Below are 27731 nucleotides of genomic sequence, written 5' to 3'. Positions count from 1 at the left end.
TTATTTTGAATACAAACACAACAAGAACAAGACGTTCAAAACGAAGCAATAAACCTCGTAAAAGGTTTTCCAGATGAGAGATGGAGGGTTTACCCCCCTTCCTCTGAGGGGTAAACCCCCGAAACCACCTGGTAGGGGGCCCCCAGATCACGTTTGCCCCGGGGCCCCCAACATCGTACTTACGGTCCTGGCGGCCAGAAGCACTTTTAATAAGATGAAAGCAGTATTATGCAATGGAACACTAGGAATAGAAATTGGAACTAGGGTATTGAGGTGCTATATTATTCTCTGCCCTCTTATATGGAGTTGAAGCCTGGAAAATTACGGATGAAACTGAAAGCTAGCTCTAAAATTTGATTTTACCGAAGAATGTGGAAAATATTATGGACACAACACGTAACAAATATGGAAACTTTAAGAAAGATGAAAAACGAAAAAGAAACACTATAAAGGAAATGATCTACTTCCGTCCGTACTATAATGTACGGACTGTAATAATTTAAAAGTCATTCTAAATGTTGATGAGTTAAGTATGACAGTAATTTTGAAGAATTTTGAAAATCCATTGAAAACTATTTGTATTAATTAAAGAAAGCAACAACAAGTAATAGTAACGTATAAATACACTTATAAACAGTTTTTGAAAGCAAATTTAAGTAGAGATAGGTACATACTTGTGTTTCTGGATGTCACTAATTCCTCCTTTTTGATATCCTAAACGTTCCGCGGGATTGTCCCTACAAAGCCTTTTAATCAGAGCCTGAGCATTTCTGGTAATACTTCTAGGGAAATCAATCTGATCTATTCCTTTTAAGATTATATTGTAAGTTCTCATTGGATCCGAACCTAAAAAAGAAAACAGTAAATTATTTGTAACATACGATGTTGACTACGAAAAACAAAACAGAAACACTTGCGTCTTAACATCTATTTGTTAATGATAAAAGGTTACAACCGACTTCTCATTAAAATAGTCTATAAATAGACATAAATCCATCAATTAACGGCATTCGCCATTAAACGAATAGCAGCACTTAGTACTGACTAACACTTCGCAGGTACGCCACTGGGTAAATGCCGAGCCTCCAATCGTTTCGCCGGTTGCCAGAGGAATCCAACGAATCGAGACGAAAATACAACATCCATGCTAACGACCGTAACCTTATATCTCAATTGGCGTTTGCTGCACTGTAAGGAAAATCATCATCATCATGGGTGCTACAGCCCCATAGTAGAGCCTCGACCTTCATAAGTCTATTTCGCCAATCGGCCCTATCCATTACCAACCGTTGCCAGTTTGGTGCTCTTATTTTTCTAGCATCCTTCCATCTAAATTTTGGCTTACCGATTCGTCTACTTCCCACTGGCTGTCTAAAGATTCTTCTAGGAGGGTTGTTCTGCTGTGATCCTGTGTTGCTAGATGTCCTCAGATGTTTTCGTATTTTCATGAAAGATATTACGTCTTTACCACCAGATTGATATCTGTTTGTATTTTGTGGTATATCTCATGGTTATAACTCTTCCAAATACAGTTTTAACAAACGCCACGGAATATTCATCTCAGGATTATTCGTTCACATATGAGCATGAGGTTTCCATCGGTCTTGGAAATGATTGTTAATTTTCTTACGAAGTTGTCATTGGTAAAATAGGTAAGCAAGGAGCCTAAATATAAGAATATGTTCACCATTTCAAAGGTACATAGCTATTAACATTAAATTGGGGACCGATGTTTCTGGCTCTGTTGAGGCATTTGAGAAAGTGGTGTAAATTTTTTCTAGCTTGTCTGTTGTACGACAATTAGATTCTATATTATCTGTATAGGCCATGATTTGTGAGGATTTGTTAAAAATATTTCCTCTGTTGTCTATTGTAGCGTCTCAAGATGCCTTTTACAAGACCTTATTAGTTTATCGGGAATTCGTCCATGGCTTCATACAATTACTTCGTAGCACACTATCATTGGCTGATTTAAGATCTATGGTGTGGTAGGTATGAATATTGAATTCGTTGGTTTTTTAAGTATCTGCCTCAGCACAAAAATTTGGCCCTTTGTTGGTCGACCAGACCTAGAACCACTTTGATATTCGCCAAGAAACTCATCTAAATACAAATTTAGGCGACCCTATAGGATACTCAAAAATATTTCGTATACTGTGTTAACCTTCTACTACTGACGTGGTGCCCACATGACCCCAGACTAAATTCAAATTACGCGCAATCTTTTATTTTTGCTGTCATAGGTTTGTGACTCACAGCTACCTTCAAGTTACAGTTAACGTCTATCATTTCACTTATTGATAAGCTATTCAGTAGTATAGTATTGAGTGTATAATTAACTAAAGTTTGAAAGGGGTCATTTTGGCACCACGTCAGTGTTTGTGAAAATTTGCGAAAATGGCAAGTTCATCCAAAACAGTAAATTACGGTGATAAAAACTATGAAGAAACTCTGTTAGCATGATATGACCATAGAGTTATATATTAGCATAGAGAGAGTGTCATTCAGAGCGAAGTGACGACACCATCTTTTTTATTTGGATTAGTGCTGTTTCACTCTTACGCATAGTAAAGCTGCTACAGTTGTCCTCCTCTTCCGTGCCTATATTCACACTAAATGTCATCATAGATTTTCGATACAATGTGTTAGAAAGAGATGCAGCAAACCAGTCCATGAGATCTTGTCGTCAGGAAGCGCGGAAGGTAGGCTCCCTCTATTTTAATATATACCTCTATGGATATGACGAGATAGAAAGTGAGGTTAGCGATACGGAAGAGTCAGGTGACGCTTTAAATGACATTGAAAGTGAGCATGACACAGATTCGGAATTAGAACATGATAGTGAGGGAGGAAACTGGTAAACCTGAAATGATTGTTTTTTATAATGAACCCAAAGGGGGAGTAGATGCCCTGGATAAGAAATGTGCAATTTATAGTTCAAGTAGACGTACTAGGCGTTGGCCTATGGCGGTTTTTTATTCCATCATCGATATCGCAGGAGTTAATTCCTATATATTACACCAAAGCTATCCAGAACCAAACAACATACTACGGGCAGACTTTTTGAAGTTGCTCGCCAAACAACTTGTTGAACGACATTTGAATAGACGACTTATCAACCAAAGACTTCCAAGAGAATTGAGAATGAACATAAGTAGAGTACTGAACAAACCGATGATTGATGAAAACGTGCATCCCGATCCCGACATGAACCAAAAACGAAAAAGATGTGGGCTCTGCCCACGAAAAATGATAAAAAGACTAAGAATTCATGTAATGTTTGTAAGATATCAATGTGTGATAACTGTAGAGCTAATATTTGTAAAGAATGTGCAAAGTAACTTTTTATCTGAATTCCAAAATTGCTAAAGTTTGGGTGTTGTAGTTGTTCATATAGGGGGTTTATTTTTTTGGATTATTTTATTTTTTCATATCTTGTATAGTTGATCTTTCATTTTCCATAAATATTTTATAAACATTTTAAACAATAAAAAAATTACGATATTTTTAGTAAACCGTTTCATTATTTAGGATATTTTGACATGTAATTTGTAATATGTTAAATAACTAACAATTTGGAAAAATATTATAAAAAAAATACATACACTAATGTAAAATATGTCAAATAAATTATATTTAACATAATTTGTCTTATTTTTAAAAAATGTTGGCAATACCAAATAGAAATTACATGGGGTCTACATGGCACCACGTCAGTAGCTATGGTCCAGAAAGTACACGTCAGTAGTAGAAGGTTAAGAAAGTTTATGCCTCTATAGTATCTGCATTTCAATTGATCGCCCTTTTTGTGTAACGGACAAATTCCTGGTGGGTTCTAGGAGGATTCCTTCGGGCATGAACAGTTCTGGAGAGCACATCACATACATGTTCAATGGGGTTCATGTCTGGAGAGATCGAAGCCCACTTCAAAAGGCGAATGCCTTCTATCTCAAGATAGTCAGTAACTGCTTGAGTCCTATGTAGGCGGGCGTTATCATCCATAAATACAACATTTTCACCCAAAGCTTCTCGACAGAATCTCACATGAGATTCTAAAATCCGTGTGATTTACCTATGTCCTCTTAGAGTCCCGTCAATAACCACCAATTTCGTGCGTCCACCTGTCATAATACCCGCCAAAACATAATACTGCCATTAGCGAAAGCACGGGTGTGTACTAGTTGTGCAGCTCTTGTTGGTTCTCGCCAAATACGAATTTGCCGGCTATCACTATTTAAACAGATGCTGGTCTCGTCTGCAAAAAAAGCACAAAATTCCAAAACTATTAGGGGGCTGTAGGAGTTCTTGAGCCCACTGGAGGCGGTGCAAAATATGTCTAGGTTGTAGCTGAGGAACTCTTATTGGTCAACTACTCCTCAAACCTGACTCTAAAAGTATTCTTCTTATTATAGGCAACGATACTCTGTAGCATGTCTGAAGTCTTTTTGGAGGGCTGATACAGACACAGAAGCATTTCTCCGAATGGAAGTTCTGATATATCTATTCTGTTGCTCATTTGTAACTCGGGATCTACCAGAGCGAGCTCTAATCTGTGTCGAATTTGTTTCCAGAAACCTATTCCATATCCATGAGATGTCGCTTTGAGAAACACCAACTATTTCCGCCACGAACCTCTGTGAATGGTATTCTTCAACTAAAGCTATAATTCTTGCACGGTCGAACTGAGAAATTATAAAAAATAAATTACGATTCAGTATAAATCACGTTTTCACAAATTTTACCAGAATAATTTTTACACCCTGGGAAAACTCCATCAATTAAATGGTTATTTAAATAAAATAAAAAACCAAAAAAGGTGTATTTTACGTGAAAAGGGCCTATTAAATATGTGATAAGGATATGGATTTATAAAAGTGCAAAAATCGTGAATACGAGGGGTGATGCATAACATTTGAAACTATGTGTATTTACTTACCAGTAAAGGGAGGTGTGCCTGTGAGTAATTCGAACATTAAAACTCCCAATGACCAATAATCTGCGCTGATATCATGACCTTTGTTCAAGATAACTTCGGGAGCTACATATTCGGGGGTTCCGCAGAAGGTCCAAGTTTTTCTCCCGGTTTGCAATTTTTTCGCAAATCCAAAGTCGACTAATTTCACATATCCGCTATTATCAAGGAGAAGATTTTCAGGTTTCAGATCCCTGTAGATGATGTTCCGGGAGTGTAAGTAGTCAAATGCTTCCACGACACAAGCAGTGCAGAATTTTGTTGTCGCTAAAAGGAAAAAAAATATTTTAAATCAAAATTGTAAATTTTGAATCAACTTTGAAACCCGAATATACTACCTGGTATAAATTGGTGTATTTGGTTCTCCCGTTTTCACTTTTTAATAGTGAATTTTTCATTTTGGTCACTGATAAAAAAATTATTATGCGAAAAATGATTGAGTATTGTATTTATGATATGTTACAATAAAATTGAATACTTCTTTTACTTTAGCGATAAAATTTTGTTCTTTGACGGTTGCGGCAGTCTAGCCGCGGCACTGTTACAAATTAATGCTGAGCCTACTAACTTCTTGATATCTTCGATACTTTTTCCTCAAATGCTGAGAGACCGGAGGTCTTTTTCGCAATTTAGAAATGTGCCCTAATCAGTACTTTTGACTTTTTTTTATCGAAATCTTACATACCTAGGTCCGTTTCATTGATGCGATCAGTTTTTATAATTTCTAGTACCAACACTTTGTATTTCTTTTTAATTTTATGAAGAATGTCAACAAGTAATATACTGAGTCAGTGGGAACATGGAATAATACTGGGGGGGGCATAGGCGTAACCAGGATGATCCTAAGGGGGGGTTACAACTACCTGAAAGGGGGGGTTACAACTACTGGAAGGTCTCTGAAGGGTATGGTGTTAAGCGTATAGAGCTCAAAGTACATCCCAATGGGGGGGGTGTTATAACCCCCAAAACCCCCCCTGGTTACGCCTATGGGGGGGGGGTGTTAACGGTCCAACTGGCGACCAAGTAATACCCGGAATCAAGCCAAAACATAACAAGAATGTTCAAAAGCAAAAACATAACGAGAATGTTCAAAATGAAAATGGAGAACTGATAATATACTTCTGCACGAATATTGAACTTAACAGAAACAATAGATTTTTTGACCACAAAGACCAATACAAATTAATATGCATTTAACAGCACCCGTGGCAAAAGTCCATGATAGATTAGGCTCTAACCAACAGAAACATACATCCGTCAAAAATAACCAACGCAAGATGCCTCAACTCAGCAGATATAGGTAGCCATCATAGCTTAGTATCATGTAAAATAAGAATCATCATGAAATAGGGCACACTTAAGGGAAATGGGACGTTTAGCCTCGGACGTTTCGCCGCAAGCCCGATTCGCCGCAAGAATTTTTTGCTAAAATTTCTCAAAAATGGCGTCCCGTTAGAAATTCAAAAAAAAATTATTTTAAACCCTTACTTTTCTGTATAAAATACTTATAATTTTTCCACGCTTAATTATTATAGTTTGGCTTCGCCTTAGTACCTGATTCTTATTTCTGTTTTCTATATAAGATGTTTGTTACACATTTCATAAAAATAACGCCAGTCCTAAGCCTCGGAAAAAGTGTGAAGGACAGTTTTTTTTCGTATTTTTCTTTTTGCGTAGCATTTCAATTGTAAATTTTTAGGATGTAGAAAACTTTACGATTTAAATAGCTTCTAAGTAGACGAGTAAAATGAAGTTTATTATTGTTGTATGTTAACGAACTACTTTTTGTAAAGTGTGAAGGAAAGTTTTAAATAGAGTAAAATAAAATTAAGTATATCTTTGTAATTATTTTCGAAAATTATTAGAAGTGAAAATTCAATATTAATCCGTACATGTATTAGTTATAACTATCAAACCTTCCTGTATGTGTGAGCATTGCATATGTAGTTGTTTCTTCAATTAGCAAGTAAGATTCTCGTGGCGAAACGGGCTCGCGGCGAATTGGCCGCGGCGAAACGTCCTAGACCCCACTCAAGAGAGCGGCACCAACACAAACAAAAATAAGAGTCGAAGGATTAAATACCGAATCCATTGAATACTTATACAGAAAAAGAATATCAGATCGCTAACAATAAAATATTGACAAATAATAACAACAAGGTAAGCTGGGAAAAACTCAGAAATATCATACTAATTAACGCAGCAACAGAAGCACTTGGAGGGAGGAAATAAGCAGATCAAAACAGAACACCTCATGGACTAGAGAGCAAGCGAAGATAAAATGTGAAGAAACGAAGAAATACTTTTTACAATTCAGCACACAACAAACATACAACCACTATAAACGAATCCAAAGTGAAACAAATACTGAAGTCAAAAAAATAAAAAGGAAACACTGATTGAGTTTCTCAAATCAGATGGAACACGACTTCTACGGAACACAAGAAGAAATATGGAGAATGGTTAAAGGACAAAGAAAAGAGATGAACAAATTAATAAAACCGAACATTCAGAAGGAAACACGGACAGACTAATTTCTATCCCTATTTGCAAGAGTTGATAACATTATAAGTGAATACATAAGCTCATAACCATCTTGATAGAAGCAAACTTATATGATAGCGACATGTGAATCATATATAACTTATATTACAAGCAAACAGCCACCATTAAAGTGACCAGTTGACAGAGGCAATCTCCAGGTACAGAGAGGTGAGAAACGGATGCGTTCTGTCCCAGGTGCTATCAGGGCCGCGTTTAGGTCAATTGACGCCCTAGGCAATTATCTAGTAGCCGCCCTTCAAGCATGTACCATTTTTGCGAAAAAAAATTGCAAGCAGATTTTTTTATTTAAATAAGAATACATAAAAATTGTCAGTCCAGGTCGATCACATCAGATTTCTTTCTTGGTTTTTCTTTGGAAAAATCATCTATAATGTCATAATTTATCGCCTCTGTTACGTCACTTTCTATGGGCAAAATCGACAAATTGTTAAGACGTTCTTGCGTCATACTTGATCGGAAATTATTTTCATGACTATTTTAAATTCTTGACATTTTCGAAAATGGCCTTTCAGCGGACACGTTGGTTGGCAATTGGGAGGCACAAATAAATGCGCAAAGAAATATCAAAATTAGGGCAAATATCTTTCAATCCACTCTTCTTTAAATATTTAGATATGTCAATTATTGGTAATTGGTGATTTCATTGTGGTATCCAAATGAACCTTTAAGTGAATGCATTCATGTTTGAATGAGGTAGGTATCTATTAGTGCAGTCAGTGAGGGTATTTTGCTCCGAATTCCATCCTACTGCATCAATTTACTTGATATTTTCACTGTAAGTAGGGAATAGAGCTCAAGAAACAAAGTTTACGCTATATCATATGACGCTTTTAATTTAGGGGTGGTTCCCACCCGTTCTCGGGGGTGGAAATTTTTTTTTATCAAACTAAGACCGGAAGTGGTTAGAAAACCTCATTCTTAGCAATAACTGTTTTATAAATTTTTTAGAAAACTCAATACGTTTTGAGTTATTCGTGGTTAAAAATTTGCCATTTTCATTGAAAAATTACACTTTTCGGAGACTGTTTTTTGGGAATACCATAAAAATTGTGCATCTAACGAAAAAACTAGATAAAACATTTTTGTAGTTTATGAAAAATCAGAGAGATTTATTTTTTCATAAATCTTCTAGTTTTAATAAAAGGAGAGATGGTACGTGAAAAAAGATTTTTTTTGGTGCATGCTCAAATCGGTGTATTCAACTTAATAACAGAGAAATTGTCGATTTTAGGGGTATAATGCTACCAATACCTTTTGTAGTGCTTGAAAAGACCTTTAAAACGAGAATTGTTAAATGTCGGTTACATTCAAACTAAGCGAGATATGGTGCAAAAAAACGTATGACTAATGTATTTTAAGGAAAAATGAGAAGTATATTTAACCCCTCATCCACCAGAATTTAAATGCATCATTTTTCTTCTAGAATACCTTCTACTGTAGTGTTATTTCTATATTCAAAAAGTTGGACGGGTTTAAAATGAATGATTTTTGAAAAGAATAAGATTAAATTATAGAGCGAATTTGTAAACTTTCTTAAAAATCTCCCTTTTTCTCCATGTAAGTCGAAAGTGATAAGAGATACGTAAAAATACCTTACAAAAATGTAGGTTTTCTTTTAGATAACAATTTTATTTTTCTTTCATTACTGTATCTCATTATCATTTTCGAGTTACATGGAGAAAAAGGAAGATTTAAAAAAAATTAAAAATGCTCTCTATAATTTGATCTTATAGAAATAAGACTATAGTAACAGGTATTGTGGAAGCAAAACGATGCATTTAAATCTGGTGGATGAGGGGTTAAAATATACATACTTCGCAATTTATGCAATTTATCTTAAAATAAATTAGTCATCCTTTTTTGTTGCACCATATCTCGCTTAGTTTGAATGTAATCGAAATTTAACAGTGCGTTGGTATTAAAGGTCTTTTCAGGCAGTACTTACAAAAGATATTGATAGCATTATACCCTTAAAATCGACCATTCCTCTGTTATTAAGTTGAACACACCCATTTGAGCATGCACAAAAAAAATTCTTTTCACCTACCATATCTCTTTTTATGTTATCACCAGAAGACTTATGAAGGAACGAATCTCTTTGATTTTTCATAAGCTACAAAAATGTTTTATATAGTTTTTTTCGTTAGATGCATAATTTTTAAGGTCCTCGCAAAAAACCGTCCGAAAAGGCGACATTTTTCAATGAAAATGGCAAATTTTCAACCACGATTAACCCAAAAGGATTTAGTTAAAAAAAATTATAGAACAGTGTGCCTTTGCAGTGCTGCCGGCGGCCCAATAATCCCTAAATTTACGACTTCTGTCCTTTTTGATTGAATAGTGTTAAGAAAATGCAATTTGTTTTCTAGAAATGAATGCCCACTTATATTCCATTGATGGATGTACAGATGTACTTAAATGTTATTCGATTTTAATTTTTATATACAAATATTTTTTGTACAGTATTTTTGCCGCCCTTTCATAATTTGCCGCCCTAGGCAACTGCCTATATTGCCTAATGGATAACACAGCCCTGGGTGCTATTTAACATATACGCTGAACATATCTGCGAGCAAGCACTGTGGGAACTACAGAAAGGCGTAATAGTTAACGAAAAACGACAAAACAACATTAGATATGCCAACGACGTAGTAGTATTTGCACATAACTTGAATACGCGGTTTTTGGTTAACCAACGGCCAGCTGATAGGGTAAACAGCTACACATATCTTGGTGGCAACATAAACAGCCAATGGGACCGCTCCACTGAAATAAAAAACGCTTAGGGAAAGCAAGATCAGCGATTGTAAAGATGAAGTCTCTTTACAGAAGTCAGGATTTACCACTTGGTACAAAAATCTCTATCATCAGATGCTATGTAATTTCTACGTTATTATATAGAGTAGGGGCTTGGACACTTTCTGAAGCTGCTTTAGGCTCTTATAGCTGTTGTGTTACAGACGCATCTTAAGAATTTCATGGGCGAATCGTGTGAATAATGTTGATGTCCTAAGTAGAATGGGCAAGAATGTGAGATTATTAACACAATCAAAGAACTCAAATTACAATATGTTGGCCACGTTATAAGAAATGAACAGAGATATGGTTTGTTTCAATTCACTCTTCAGGGCAAGGTATTTGGAAAGAGAGGGTCAGGGAGAAAAAGAATATCTTGGCTTCAAAATCTGAGAAAGTGGTTCAATACGTATACAACCAGAATATTCCGAATATCTGCAAACAACGTTACGATCTGATCTAGTCTGATCGCCAACATTCGGAACGGATAGGCACCGTAAGAACAAGAAAAAGAAGTTCTTCACCAGATATTGTTCAATAGAGTTTTGTTAGAGATAGGTAACAATAAATAACGCAATAGATATATTGGCCATTACAAGGTAGGTATAACTAATAGCAAGATTTTAAATTGTAAATAGGAAGATTAAAAGTAGTAAAAAAGTGCAATGAAAAAACTTAACTGTATTTTCAATCAAACCAAAAACCTGAAAGTATACAAAATTTTTGATATCTTACTTACCGTCATCAAAATGGCCTTTATCCCTTAGGACAGTCCAAAGTTCTCCTCCCAAACAGCTTTCCATTAACATGTACAAATATTTAGCGTCTTTAAAAGTTCTAAACAATTTAACAATAAAATCACAATTTGCTTCTCCCATGATCTCTTTCTCTGACATGATATGTTGCTGTTGCCGAGTTTCCACGATTTGTGCTTTCTTCATTTGTTTAAGTGCATAGGATTTGTTTGAGCGGCCTCTGATTTGAACAAGTTCTACTCTGCCGAAACCACCAACTCCGAGAGTTGTAAGAATTACTAAGTCGGATAATTTGACGCCTTCGAATTCTTGGTTTACTCTAAAAAAATTTATGAATCATTAAAAAGATTGCTAATATTGTTTATTTTTGTAAAAGTGTTTTTATAATTGTTTTTTCAATATTAACAACTATGTCTAGAAACTACTACTATTTAAGATATATACAAAACCGGCTTAAAAATATCTACAATTACAGTTAATATCCTGTAAAATAAAAACTGTCTATAATAGTGAACTTGCGCATTTTTGTTTTATTGCACAATATTGTTCAGTTTCGTGTAGAAATAAGATTTCAAAAATTTGACGTGTCAAAACCTCATAATAACTTAGAAGTACAAATTTAAAATCTTCTGTGTATTTAAATCATTTCAAACGATCGAAAAAGCGTGCGAACCCTTGTGACGTCATATCATAATATTTTATAATGACAATTCTCGTTATGACAATAAGAATCGAACTTACAGAATTAGGAGGTTACAACGAATTACAACGAATTCCAATGTTCAAAATAAAATCAATTTATGAAATTAAAATAATTTGACCCGCAAATGTAATTGCAGATGCACAACTATGCAAGCTAAGACAAAGAGTAAAACTATATACTAGTTTGTTTAAATTGGAGTTTAATACAGTTTTTGAAGATATACTATTGAATTGTGTGTGTGTGTTTATTATGGAAAACAAAAATAAATACTATAAGTGTTGTTTAGTACCATTGTTTAAAAATACAACCATAAAAACCCCCAATAAAATATTTACTAGATTACCAGTCGATAAGAAACGGAGTTTCACATGTAGCATAGATAAGATATTAGAAAAGATAATAAACAACAGGCTTATGTGGTACTTAGAATCAAACAAATTAATTATTCCAGAACAATGTGATTTCCGAAAACATCGCTCAACTTTAGACAACCTTGTTGATTTAGAATCAGAAATTCACGAAGCATTCGCAATAAAACAGCACTGTGTTGGAATATTTTTTGATATAAGCAAAGCATATTATGACACAGTTTGGAAATACTCAATCGTTAAAGCTCTCAGCAACTGGTTAATAAGGGATAACATATTAAAATACATTTCAAACTTTCTTCAAAACAGACAATTTCAAGTCCGAGTTGAGACGGAACATATTCTCAAACAAAAATTCAACAAAATGGTATTCCACAAGGATCAAACTTAAGCACAACTTTATTCTTAGTAGCAATTAATTCGATCTTAACACAAATTGAAACCCCAGTTAAAGCTAGATTATACGCTGATGACCTAGTTATTTTTTGTAGAGGAAAAAACATAACAACAATTCACAATCATATTCAAAAAGCATTAACACACATTGAAAAATGGTCAGCCACAAATGGTCTTCAGTTTAACACTTCAAAAACAAAAGCAATCTGTTTCTCAAAGAGAAATCAAATCCAAATAAAAGAATTATATCTAAACGGACAAAAACTCAATTATGTAGAAGAAATCCGATTTTTGGGTATGACTTTTGATAAAAAGTTAACTTGGAAGACACACATTCAACAGCTAAAAAAATCCTGTCTACCTGGTATAAATTTACTACGATCACTTGCCTACAGAAACTGGGGTGCTGATTATTCAAGTTTAATACTTACTTACAAATCCGTAATTAGATCAAAACTCGATTATGGATCCATTGTCTTAATTCTTCCAAAAAAACCCATTTAAAGGCACTGGATACTACCCAAAATACTTGTCTACATATTTCTTTAGGCGCTCACTATTCAAGTTCTATTCAAAGTCTCTATTGGGAAACTGGCGAATTTCCTCTTTGTTTTAGAAGACAATATCTGAGCATATCTTACGCAGCTGCAGTGCCATCAAACCGTAATAATCCAATAGTACATAACGTTTTCTCTGATCGATTTAAAAATAAATTTCAACAATCACATCAAATTGACCATCCTTTTTACTTCCGTATTTAAACAAAAATAGAGAAAAGTTCATTATCCTCACTAACTCAATTATATTGTGACAACCCCCTACTACGGGTTGAAGAGCATCCTACGCTACGGTAAGAGCATCCAAGTTCACTTTTTATGGGTGCCTTCTCATGTCGGAATTGAAGGTAATGAAGTTGTAGATAAATTAGCTAAAAGTGCCTCAACTAACCCTGTGTCCGAAGAAAGTAACAAGTTGGTACAAAACGATTTAAAACCACTCTTAAAACAAAAAATAATTCAAAAATGGCAACAAACTTGGAACAACACCCCATCAAGGCTATACGAAGTCAACAAACACCCACATCTTTGGAAACCCAAAATAAAAGGCAGAAGAGAACAAGTGATACTTATCCGTCTCCGTATCGGCCATACAAGACTTACTCATGACTATTTACTACAACGCAAAAATAAACCAGTGTGTGAAGTGTGCAACAGTGATCTAAGGTAAAACATTTTTTAATACAGTATCCCAAATATAACAGTGAACGACGGAAGTATAATGTACCCGACTCCCTAAAAGATGCCCTAGAAGAAAATACAGATAAGTACTAAAAAAATATTTTCGTACCATAAAGACTGTCAAATACTTCAAAAGATCTAAAACCCACATTGTAACACACATATCATTATTAACTTAATTGTTTATATAAATTATTGTTACATTAACCTAAATACGCTAATGACCCTGCGTGGTCGATGCGTTATTACAATAAAAAAATGAAACTGAGTTTAATAAATTCATTACATTCATGTTAAAAGGCCATTAAAGACATTTAGTTCATTCTCAAGGTCTTCATATATGTATGTGAATTTTAATCTAAGTATTTAATGTCTGTTGTTTGCTTAACAGTTTTTTTAATATATTAAGTGTATTTTGAACAAAAAGAAAATACAACTTTTGGTATATTTTGGTAGCTTGGACATGCATTACAGATTGAATGTTATTTACCTATACAATATTTTTCTGGAACTGTTCTTGCTATAAAATTACTAATCACAATTAGAATATGAATAATAAAGATTTATGTTCGTAATGGGTAAGTTATCATACTGAACTTTAGAAAAGTCCTCTTCGGCCATTTAAAAAAAAATTGTCTTAACAAAAACACTAAAATATTATAAAATATATGCATAGTTCACAGCAACTATCTAAAGATTTATAAAACTGAGATACACCATAAAATGATTACAAGTAAACTACCTCAAACATTATAATATGACGTCACGACCAATGAGCGTGCATTTTGGGATGTCTGCTATAATTTGAATTTTCTCTCGATTTTAATCGTGTTTAGGGGTCAAACGAAAGTCAAAAACACCTTTGTTTTCCTTAAATAATGCAATCTAATAACCTAATTCGCGGTCGGCCTACAGGTGCTTCTTCTTCCTACAGGTGTTCCTGTGATTAGTTTTTTGCTATCGTGTTGTCTGGCATTCGTAAAGATAGTAGTACACTTTAGAAGACCAAAAATAATCATTTTTTTTCAAGAATTTTTTTCTCAGAACCTTTATTAAAAATGAACATAAAACTTTTTACATATGAAGAGCTTATTGCAACATAATGGTAAGCCACAAAATAATAAAACCGAGATATCAATGTGTAAAGTTTTGAAAAAATCTAAAAAATATTGGTTTAAATGTAAAAACATGAACGCTTGTTAGTTAGTTATATTAGTTATTAAAATACATCTACATTTATTATTTCACAAAGAAACCACATATTTATATTAAAAAAATAAGTTTATTAAAAAAAATGTGGCTTAACATGTTCTTAAATTTAAAAAATCGCAACACAAAAAAATAAACTAAGTTATGTTTCTACAATTTCCACTTCTTCATTAACTTCATAAGCTGCGTTTAACTGATTATAAAAAGTGTGGTAGACTGGCGGGATATAAGGTAACAAACTTTTTATATTGTCCAGTTTATTTTTCGCAATTTTCAGAGGTTCGTTATATTTCTTAGGAATGTTTGACAACTCTATTGTTGCAGGTCTGCCTTTCCGTAAAACGGAATTTTCTTCGCCAATTTCACGTGAACTAATAATCGTCTTGGTTTTGTTAGAAGTATACTGCTGTCCCGAATTACGGCTTCTTTTTATTCATTTCGATCAAAGTGTTCCTCATTTCGTTGTCTCCATCTTGTTGGTTTTTTCTTCTCTGGATTTACCTCCTTATCTTTAAAAAGCCTGGGTATTGGTTCCTGCAATTCATCCTAGAACAACAAAAAGAGACTGTATTACACTCTAGAATTTGCGAATATTTCAAAAATTTTATATTAATAACTCGATAAGCCACTTGGCATACCATATTGTTCCATGTAATATATATGAATATTTTTGTGCAAAAACATGGTAAGCCAAAAAATCAGAAAATAAAGCTTACCTCACTAGATTGAGACGAAAAATCATCGCCACTGGGCTTATAGTCTTTGTCTGCTACACTGTCATCACTATCATCAATAAAATTGACATTTAAACTGCTATTTTCGCTTAAAACCGCTCTTAATTCAGCACGTGCACCTGATGTCGACGCCATTTTAATGTGGCTTACCACGTTTTACGCGAAAAAGTGAACAGAAATGGGCGATTGTATAAACACGATACAGCAATAACTCCGCCATCTATTTCAGTAATCACCAAATAATTTTTATATGGCTTAACATAGGTTTCTTTAAATAGATAATGCAATAAAAGAGAATTCTGTAAAATTGTGGCTTACCATTATGTTGCAATAAGCTCTTCATATATTAATATCTAACTCTTAGCGTGTGCTCACTACGGAGACCAAAGGATGGTATCCTAGCCTAGAGCATAGTATCCTACTCTTCATATTCGTGAATTCTGGCATGCAAAATAACGCATTTATTTTACAGAGCGATCGATAATATAGTTTCGATCGCCAGGTAAAATAAATACATTATTTTAAATGCGAGAATTCACGAATATGAAGAGTACGATACCATGCTCTAGGCTAGGATACTATCCTTTGGTCTCCGTAATGAGCAAACCCTTAGAAAGTACAAAAAAGATATCTTTTGTCATTTATGCACACACACTAATATTGTAGAGGGCGCAAAAGTCGAGGCCTCGAAAAATTATGGCGGACAGTTAATCTCAGGATTGGGATATCTGAAACAAAAAAATCGTAATGCATTTGAAAAAGGATGGTTTCTAACGTGACAATTTACCACAATTTGACCAAAAAATAAAAAATAAATATTTTTTAACCATGAAAAACTGAAGAAAAACGGGCGTTTTTTCACAAAATTTTTTCAAATTTCCGTAAAATCTTTTTTTTGCGGAAATTTTCACTATCGGTGGTAAATTCTCACGTATGAAACCTTTTTTTTCAAATGCCGTACGATTTTTTTGTTTCAGAGATCCCAATCCTGAGATTAACTGTCCGCCATCGGAACTACTTTTTTTCGAGGCCTTGGCTTTGGCGCCCTCTACAATATAAGTGTACGTGCATAAATGAAAAAAGATATATTTTTTGTATTCTCTAAGAGTTAGATATTAATATGTAAATCGTTTTATGTTCATTTTTAATAAAGGTTCTGAGAAAAAAATCTTGAAAAAAGCTTATTTTTGGTCTTCTAAAGTGTACTAGCGTACTAGTATCTTGATACATATAGATATGCGAGCCGCGCACTTCGCGCCGTGTGTGCGCTGTGCGTTTGTTAGGTTAGTACGTGTTTTCAAGTACATGGAAGAAATGGACCAAACGACGCACACACGGCGCACCACTATCCAACTTCTGTCGGCGTCACCAAGGTGCGGAGCACACACGGTGCGAGGTGCGCTGCGCGCATATCTATACGTACCTTTATGTGATGTCGCTGTGTTTAACACATTAATCGCCCAAATGAAGCGAAAAATATCCCACCCCAAGGCCCAACTTAGTTTTTCTAGTAAATCAATAGGTTTTTACACTGGATATGACATACTGACTGTTATAAAGTGTTAGGTTAAAAAAATTCTCTAAAACTGTATTTTGAAAATGACGCCCTACTTATGGGTTTCAGATCCTCTGACGACCGATCGCCGCGAAACCCGAATATCGGTTGTCATTTGTTTCGAATTCTAACAAGTTTGTGTGTGCTAAAATTGCAGATGTTTTATTTAGTCTACAATCCATTCGTTGAAACTGGTCGATACTTTAAGGAAAAGTAGAAAAAACAATCCAAAGGATGTAGAGGCCCAAAAATTAAATAAAGGACACCTTTACGCAAAGGAAAGTAATAAAGCAAGGTGTTTTAAAATGGCAGAATAAACGTGATATTGTTTGAATAAGCACTATTCAAACTGACCCAACCACTAAATACTTATACAAGAAGAGGAACAGACCTAGAAAATCCATCTCTTATAGTTGACTATAATTTATGTAAGTCATTCATAGATCTATCCGATCAGTTGAAATCATATTCTTCCCCTTTGCGTAAAGGGATTAAGTGGTATAGAAAACTTTCATTTGAAATATTACTTGGCTCAGCAGTAGTAAACGCTTTTATAATATACAAAAGGTGACAAATGCCAAAATATCAATAACGGATTTTAGACAGAGCATTGCTCTAAGTATTTTTCAAATAGATGAAGTAGTCCGGAGAGTGCCGGAAAATGATAACAGAAAGCATATTTCACATGAAGTTGCTTCAAAAGATCGTCGAAAATGTGTAGAATGTTACGCGAAAGTAACAGCTGAAGAAGGCAGAAAAACCGTTCAGAAGTAGGGACCAAAATCAAAATTTGCATGTGATGCATGTAATAAGTTTTATTGTTTGTTATGTTTTTTTGATGTTCATCATTATTCTGTATAATTAATAAAAACTGTTTGCATTATTTAATTAAAATTAAAATATTTTTCCATAAATCTTTATAACTTTTTTGAAAAATTTTTAATCATAGTAAACACATAAAAAGTGCCGAGTTCATTCACTAGTATTGCCTACCAGGCCCCTCTCTGTAAACACTTTCATATAGATAAATGTGTTTCGAAGCACTGCAGTTGAGTTACAGGCTTTTATGTTAACGCTAGTAGTGAAGGTTGCCCTATGGGTGTCGAGGCGTATACGACCACAGGATCTGAAACCCAAATGTCGGGTGTCATGGCGATTAACGTGTTGAGATGGATTAGCAATCATTATATACCTATGTACTAATTAAATAGCATTTTTAAGGCATCGAAGTAATACGTAGGTATTATTGAGAATAAAAAATATTTATTGAGGTTATTAAATTAAATACTACTTACAGCTAAATTCTCCCAGGACAGCAAAATAAACAAAAGCATGTGTTAAAACAATTTAAGTAGTCGTTTGAATATAGATATAAGACAAAGTATATATTATTATACAGGGTGTCCCAAAAGTAGAGGGACGGTCGAATATGTCGCGAAATGAACATCCGATCGAAAAACTGAAAAACACAGGCTCAATATTTTTCAAAAAACTAGCGAATGATACCAAACACGGCCCCCCACTCCACCCCCTGGAGGTGGGGTGAGGGGTAGCTTTAAAATCCTAAATAGGAATCCCCATTTTTTATTGCAGATTTGGATTCCTTACGTAAAAATGAATAACTTTTATTCGAGACATTTTTTCGAATTTTAGATAGATGGAGCTAGAATCGGAAAAAACGATTTATTCTGATATACTAATTCTAAAATAAGCGATTCTAATAAATTATAGAAACGGTCTAATATCTCGAGAAATACACTTCCAAATGAAAAACCAAAAAACACGTGTTTAATATTTTTCAAAAACCTATCGAATAACACTAAACACGACCCCCCCCCCACTTCATCCCATGGAGGTGAGGTGGGGTAACTTTAAAATTTAAATAGGAACCCCCGTTTTTATTGCAGATTTAGATTCCTCATAAAAAATAAGGAATATTTATTTGATACAATTTTTAGAATTGTTGATAGATGCGCTGTAATTGGAAAAATACGATTTATTAGTGCCATCTATCAACAAATCTAAAAAATGTCTCGAATAACATGTTACTTACTTTTTTATGGGGTATTTAAATCTGCAATAAAAAATAGGGGTTCCTATTTTAAGATTTCAAAGTTACCCCACCTCACCTTCATGGGATGGAGTGAGGGTCGTGTTTACTGTTATACGATAGGTTTTTGAAAAATATTAAACACGTGTTTTTTGGTTTTTCATTTGGAAGTGTATTTCTTGAGATATTAGACCATTTCTATAATTTACCTAGGGTATCAGAATAAATAGTTTTTTCCGATTCTAGCGCCATCTATCCACAATTCGAAAACATGCCTCAAATAAAAGTCACTTATTTTTGCGTAAGCAATCCGAACCTGCAATAAAAATGTGGGTTCCATTTTAAGATTTTAAAGTTACACCCACCTCCAGGATGTGGGGGTTGTCGTGTTTGGTGTCATTCGATAGAATTTTGAAAAATATTGAAAACGCATTTTTCTTTTTTTTTTGATACGATGTATATTTCGCGAGATATTCGACCGTCCCGCTAGTTTTGGGACACCCTATATAATCATAAATAATCATAATCCTTCCTACCGTATGATGTAGGGAGTATTCGCTCCGAACGTTAACAAAGTGTCAAAGCAAAATCGATCGACCTGCTCATGGTGGCGATTGCTTGAATCTTTGTAAGGATGCTTTATTGTATGTTTAAATGGGACATTTTAAAAAAAATGCCATATCACGTTATTTGTTGTGTTTTTCACTGTAAAAATACATGGAAAACTAGTGATGTGAAATACTTTTATTTTCCTCGTTCCCAAAAAAATTAGGTCAAAGAATAAAATTAATTAACGCTGTTATAAGGATCAAGTGAGGTTAACTTTTTCTTTATATACAAAGGATGTGGCAATATACACATGATATAATAATATTATTTACGTTTTTATAAGTTTTGTACATATTACATACACATTTTAGCTCTGATAAATCCGAATTGACTCCAAAAAGTACGGATAGGGTATGCCCTATAATATAGGACCTATATAACCTCACTAGCGCAAATTATGTCAATAAATCTTTATTAACGACAAAAAATATTTTTGTTGAACTATAAATGATATTATAAAAGAATAACTAATGAATTCTAACAATTTATATTCGTATTATCATTAGAAAATAAAATATTCAAGTTTAACAAAATAATCCCATAAGAGTCAATACTAAAACGTCCTTACAAAACTGACAGCGTGCCACGTGACTGTAAATTTCTGTAAATAGAGGGGAGACGCACGGAGCCAATAGGGAATAAGGCAAATTATGATAAATAATTAGGGCAGGTGGTAAACATTTAGATTAGCCGGAATTTAGATCTTCAGTCGGTAATTCAGATTCCTAAGTATTTCATTTTGTCCACTTGTTCAACATCTTCATTTTTTATCTGGATCCGTAATGACTTTACCCCTCTTACCGATAACCATGGTTTTTGTTTTCTTTATGTTTAACCAATTATTAATTACTTTTCCAGGCATATTAAGTAGACATATCTACTGGGTTTTTCTTTGATATGTTGCCTTTTCTACACATTTACGGTCTTTCTGTTCGAAACTTTTTAACGTTAGAACATACCGCACCTTTGGAGAAACACTGACGTAAGTGCAAATTTGTTGAGTGAAGTGCTGGTTTCCTCGAAAGCGGCACCGACAAACAGCGACCGTAGCACTGCGATGAATTACGTCAGATTACGGTGAAAAATTCAAGGTTCTTCACTGCGGCAATGGAATGTGCAAGCTCAGCAAGCGGTGGCTTCCAACGCATCCTTGGAAACCAACGCTATTATTTTGCATGGTAGGTGCCTACAGTTTTTTATGATGTCATTCATCGCAGTGTTACGATCGCAGGTCGTCGGCACTGCTTTCGAGGAAACCAGCGCTTAAGTGTTGAGAAGACGCATTTAAAGTTTTGAACGTTAGAAGGCCAAAAATGAGATGCAAATTACAAGCGAAAATAGAAATTTATTGTTCACGGTTTTAGTTATTACCGTATACATATTATGTACTATAATAAATAAACATTTTTTTAGAATTTTTCTTAAACATCCCCTCTTAAAGCCGCCTGAAAGGGAAGAAAATTAGCAAATATGTCATTGTTTGTCAAAAATTTAGCAAATATGTTACTGTTTCTTCTACAAAAATCTAATTAAATATATCACACACAACTGACTATCTGACTTTGTTACACCAAGAGAGAAATTAAAAACAGAAATTAAGCAACGACATACACGTCATCTAACAAAATAGGGAAGAGCTACAATGCTGACTTTGTTTCCCCAGACAAATACGACTATTAGGAATATCGTAGTGAAAAATTTTCACTTTTGTCAGTGTTTCTAAAAAGTTGCGAACGTTCTAATGAAAACGTGGAGGTCAATTACTGAAGAAGCAATATTAAGCACTTCATTTTTCGAGAAATACTGTAACATAGGCAGAATAAAAAGGGAAATTGATGTACATACATATTAGTGAAAATTATATATTATAGATATATCGACAATGGACAGACTGAGAAATTTCATGTAAAAATATTTTCATAAGAGATGTAGGCAAATTGTAGTTACATATTACATGACGTTTATATTCTTCTTCTTCTTTAAGTGCCATCTCCGCGACGAAAGTCGGCAATCATCACAGCTATTCGGACTTAAGAGACGGCTGCTCTGAAAATTCATTTGATGTAGTACCTACATCCGTACCATTCTCTGAGATTGCGCAGCCATGATATTCTACGTCTCCCTGTGCTTTATTTTCCTTGAATCTTTCTCTGCATAATGAGATGGAACAAGTTGTATCTCTCTCCAAGTGTAATATTTTCGAGATATTCCAATTTTCTGGTTTTGATTGTATTTAAGACTTCCATTCCTTTATTCATCTTTCTCAGAACTTATTTGTTTGTGACGTGTTCCCATGATATTTTCAGAATAATTCTTCTATACACCCACAACTCAATGATTCCACAATGATCAAGTTTTACGTTTATATTAATGATGGATAAATCGAAAATGCTACAAGAAAATTTAAGCGAAAAGAGGAGCAATGAAGCCGATGAAACTTTTAAAGAACAATGGCCTTTAAAGGTCTACTCGACAAAGAAGGCAACATATTTGAAACATTCGTTTGAAAATAAGTTGCTAATCATAATAGAAGCATTCTGTCGTATAGTTATAAGTACTGTTCCTTAAAATAAACACTTACCTTCTTCTTTCTATATTTTCATCCTTATATTTAGTTCTAATCTCATCTAGATTTGATATCAGTTGGTTAAATGTTTCTCTATCTATTACCAGGGTGGTGACGCCCTCTGGATCATCCACTATCACATTGGCAGTTCTTAAATCATCCCTAAGAGACAAATAACATAATTAAATCAAAAATGATACAAGGTTTTGTTAAGTTATAATACGCAATATCTGTTATGATTTCTCTTCTTTAGGTGCCGTGTCTGTATTTAGACGTTGGCCGTCATCATATTTACAATTTCTGAAACCTTTCTCTATCGGCTACTGCGCGAAATAATTCTTCCACTACAGAACAATACCATTGTCTAATATTATGCAGCCATAAAAGTTTCTTTCGACAAATCCAGCTCCTTCCACCCAAACGACCTTCCGATCGGTATTTTGGTCCTCTAAAGATATGGCCGATGTAGTATATTCCTCTCCTTTTATGATGTTTATATTAGGTGATCGACGTGCGAGCCATAATACCGCGGTTTTAAGAACGACGGTTTTACTCGCGGTTCGTTGATGGTGCTGATCGACTAGCGAGCAAAACAGTCGTGTCAACCGTCCACAGCCAACATGTCGTAACCTTGGTAATTTCTTTCCTATAGGAAGCTCGCAATGATTGAATTTTTTTTATATCGGCTCTATTTGAGTTGTGTTTATATTTTTTACGATATTTAAGAGTTTAACATATGCGGTAAGTCTAATTGCTTTGTTTTTGTACTCTGGCGATGTACATTTCCATAAACAAGAACAGTCTCGTAAGCAATATATTAATAATTCTAATAAAAAGTCGCGACTAAAAGTTCGCATATCCATGATTAAACACTGGCCTTTTCACTTCAACGGTCGCCGAAAACTGCCAGCTTGGCTCGCCAGCCGTTACACGCGCGGTTTTGAAGGACGAACCAAGTAAAAAATATAACAAACTGACGAGCCGCGAGCCAGGCTCGTCGGTGTATATAAAACCGCAATATTGCAATGTTACACTGGCGAGCTTTACCGACAAGCCACAAAACCGAAGTTTTACTCGCCTGTCGATCAGGGCCTTATGAGCAGATGTTCTAAATTCATCATTTCAAAAACATTTTCATTCGAAGGACCACAACCATATTATGGATAGACTAGACATATCATCTCATGAGTTTCCTGCGAAAATGAATCGACAGGTTTCTGTTAAATAAAACTGGTTTCCAGGTCATCAAAAGCAAAAGCCTTCGTGATATTTCGATCCTGGTTATTATTTCTTCATCGGAGTCACAATTTGCAAGCAGCTGCCATTGTTTACACGTTCTATCTCTTATCCATTAAGGGGAAAGGAGCAAAACGCAAAATTTTGACCTATGTCAAAATTTTCAATGTACCTACCTATTTTAAATCGGTGCCGCCCAAAATCCCAACAGCCAAAATCCCGACAGCCAAAATCCCGACATGCAACAATCCTCGCATAAGTAAAAATTCCGACTTTTGTTTAATAATTTTAATACAAAATACTTTTGTTTTGTGAAAAAAACACAAAAAACAAGAAATAAATGTAATTATATGTTAAAAAGAAACTTATCAAACCTGTCGGGATTCTGGCCTGTCGGGATTTTGGCCTGTCGGGATTCTGGCGTTTCGAGATTTTCGCCGTCGGGATTGTGGCTGTCGGGATTTTGGGGTAGACCCATTTTAAATGTATTCATTTTTTTAGAATCTTGAGAAAACTAATATTATCTTATTACTGAGGGCCGAGAGTCCCTTAGAATAAATAAAAAGTTTCTTTTGAATGAAATATTTGCAATTAAACATCACATTGAATTTTCTCTTTTATTTTCACCCCTGCAACTTATTAAAATAAACATTATAGAAGTTTTCAGGGACTTTCCGCCCTCAGTAATAATGTAATATTTCATTCTGGGTTTAAATTTTTCAAAAATATTTATTAGTTTTCTCAGGATTCGAAAAAAATTAATAACTTTATATTTTGATTGGCAAAATTTTGCGCTCATGCCCTTAAGAGAAAGCTGACCTTGATCTATATTAATTTTTCCAAATAGGATCCCCTTTGTATATGAAATGTTTGTTTTAAAGCCTGTCCAATAACTTGCTTCATTTACTAGATTTACTAATAAATGTCTGAAATAAATTGTCTGCAACAACAAACTGTATCGTCAGCGTATTTGATATTTTTGGTTATTTCTCCGCCTAGTCTTAACCAACTCTTTTCTCTTATCCAAAGCCTCTCTAAAGATTTTTTAAGAGTACAGATTAAAAAGACTGGATGGCAAAACACAACCCTGTCGTACTCCACGTTTGATGGGTAGTTTTTCAATATGACTATTTGGATAGTACTATTTTTCCAATTTGGATAGAGGCCATTTAATTTTAAAATCCATAAGGAAAAATTTTCCTGTAGCTGGCTGTGTACCATTAATTACAAAAATTGAAGAAAAAGATCTTCTGTGTAAAAGGTATATTAGTTTGAAAACCCCAATAAAGGGTTACATTAAAATACAGAACGTTTTCGCTCTAAGAGAGCATCATCAGTGTTCTATGATCATCTTCAAGTCCTGCCGCCCGCAGGCAATCTAAAAGTATTGGGTCAAATGCCTTCTCGAAATCGATTTAAACAAACATAAACATTCTTTCGGAACTCACAATTTTTTGATACGAAATAGTGTTTTTCTAGAGCCTAGACTGGACCATTTCTAAATCCAAATTGCTTATTACTCTCTCGGTTTTGTTTAAGTCGTAAAAGTATCTTAAGCGTGTGGCTTATCAAAATGATTTGTCTAAAATCGCTGAATTTGGTGGGTCTGCTTTTCTTTGGTATTTTTCATTAGTTGTAAATTTTGTTAAAGAAAGTGGTTAAGTAGGTAAAGTTGTCCTCGTCAAAAAGCTCAGCACGGATTTGATCTAGTCTAGGTGCTTTATTATTTTGGTTTGCTGTATTACCTTGCTGACTTCTGATTTCAGCACAATGAGACCTCTGTCTAACTGGTTGTCACAGGTAGTATGTGTAGCATTTTATCGAGAAGCATCGTCAGAAAGGCCACTGATGTATCTAAGTTTCTTGTGGAGGTTGAAACTGTCGTTTTTTTAGCTTGTTTTTTTTTTGTCGTTTGGCTTCTATTTCTTTACATGGTTCGAGCCAAGATTCTTTATTTTTCTCTTTACGAGTTTGTTGATTTCACGGTATTTGTAAACATTTTTATGTTTATGTTTCCGTCGAACTTAGATCACGTGTAGGATTTCCTAGTCGTCCACTCAGTGTTTGCCAATTTTGAAGGTGTTTTATGCCGGGTTGCACCAACAGATATTAAGCTCCAGCTTAGCCCAGCTCAGCTTATAATTTTCGATTCTTACCTTTATACTATCTTACCTTTATATTATTATCAATTATACCTATTATTATATTATAATATTCTTATCATAATACATTATAATTATATTATATTAATTCTTATCTTATTATCGTCTTAAGCTTAAGATATGTTGGTTCAACCAGACATTAGAGACTCACTTACTTCCTCTAAAATCGAGTTTTGATGGTTCTGTTTTGTGTTTTCGTTTGGTATATTCGTTATTTTGTGTATTTTGTTATGATTTATTCTTATGTGGTATGATTTACTCTTAGCTTAAAAGGTAAACTATACGAGAATATAAAAAAAAATAGGGCAAAACTGAAAAACTTGTTTCAGTTGCGAGACACAGTTTTATGGAACATCCATGTATTTTCTGGAGTTATGTCTGGTGGCAGACTCTTGCACAGTAGGAAAAATGAAAGAATACCCATGAACGAACATATAAAACACGCTGTATTTTCCTGTCACCGTGTCACACAAAAAATTGGCCAGCGCAAGTACATGTAATAATTATTATTACATGTACTTGCGCTGGACAATTTTCTTTGTGACACGGTGACAGGAAAATACAGCGTGTTTTATATGTTCGTTCATGGGTATTCTTTCATTTTTCCGACTGTATATACCCTTTTTGAAGATCTGCCTTGACGCTAGACATTTCAATCATTTTCTCAAAACTGATATAACACTATATACACTATAAAAAGAAATGTTGAGAAACATCCAAACCTAACACTAGTTTAGTTCGAAATCATTATACTTACCCTTGCAAAGCCTTCTCCCCGAAGAAATCTCCTTTACCGAGTGTCCTTATAAATTCCTCAGTGTTAGAATTTGGCATTTTTCTGGTAACCTTAACTTTTCCTTTACTTATAATGAAGAACGTATCACCCCGGGCTCCTTGTCTGATAATATAGTCTCCATTGGCGTATATAGTTTCTTCCAAAACATCGGAAATCTTGATAAGAGTGTCTTCTGGAAGTGTTTTGAAGATTGGTACGCTAAAATAGAAATAATAAACAAATTATCGGTTGACACTTTGTGTAAATTGAAACATAAAGTCAGATTATTAACGGGTTAAAGCAAGGATGCAGCCTCTCCCCACTACTATGTAATTTATATCTTGAAATTGTTCTGAAGGAATGGGAGAGAATCTGTGGACGTATGGGCATTTACATTGGAAACGACTGTCTCTTTAATATTAATTTCGCCAATTATCAGGTTATACTCGCTCAATACTCATTCGACTTGGAAAATGTTATTAATAATGCCACAAAAACAGAATATCTGGTCGTGAGCTCCGATGCTAACTTTGAAATGTTGATAAAGGACGATACTTATGTAAAGTCGGTAGATGAGTTTAAATACCTGGGAGCTGTAGTAACTATAAAAGGTCTGGGAAAAATAGAAATTCAAAGAAGAATAGAGCAAAGCAGAAAAGTAATAGGATGCTTAAATTCCACTTGATGGGAAACAATATCACAAAAGAAACAAACACTCGAATAGGAAATGCCTTCTTGGAGTCAGTTCTGATGTATGGGAGTGAGGTTGGACGTTAAGAGCAGAGTCCAGAAGACGAATCAACGCAGGAGAAATGGACTACTTGCGCCAAAGTGCTGGTCGAGACATAAGTGAGTGCGTAGCGAGGAAATCCGAAGACGAATGCACGCCCAAGACATTGCAGTTGAGAGAATAGATTGGAAGAGCTTGAACTGGTTTGGTCACGTGCTTCGGATGGATAAGAAGTGTTGGCAAAAAAATATATCAAAGTGGACACCCCCAGGTAAGAGGAATAGGAGAAGACCAAGGCTATCCTGGAATGAA

The 27731-nt window shown here is 34.5% G+C and overlaps 1 protein-coding gene across 4 annotated transcripts in view; it reads right to left on the bottom strand.

The window, feature by feature from the left end:
• Window positions 1-27731, bottom strand: part of LOC114330751 (cGMP-dependent protein kinase, isozyme 2 forms cD4/T1/T3A/T3B) — a 1273893-nt gene that overhangs the window by 5612 nt on the left and 1240550 nt on the right. For all 4 annotated transcript variants that reach the window (XM_050655748.1, XM_050655750.1, XM_050655749.1 and 1 more), the window contains 5 exons: window positions 26672-26908; window positions 22532-22678; window positions 11073-11407; window positions 4937-5239; window positions 675-846 (listed from right to left, as the gene is read on the bottom strand). In XM_050655748.1, coding sequence (XP_050511705.1) covers window positions 675-846; window positions 4937-5239; window positions 11073-11407; window positions 22532-22678; window positions 26672-26908 — 1194 coding nt within the window. The remainder of the gene's footprint in view (window positions 1-674; window positions 847-4936; window positions 5240-11072; window positions 11408-22531; window positions 22679-26671; window positions 26909-27731) is intronic.

This window comes from Diabrotica virgifera, chromosome 7 (assembly GCF_917563875.1).
Source record: "Diabrotica virgifera virgifera chromosome 7, PGI_DIABVI_V3a".
NCBI lineage: Eukaryota > Metazoa > Arthropoda > Insecta > Coleoptera > Chrysomelidae > Diabrotica > Diabrotica virgifera.
This window is presented reverse-complemented; position numbering and strand designations above follow the sequence as displayed.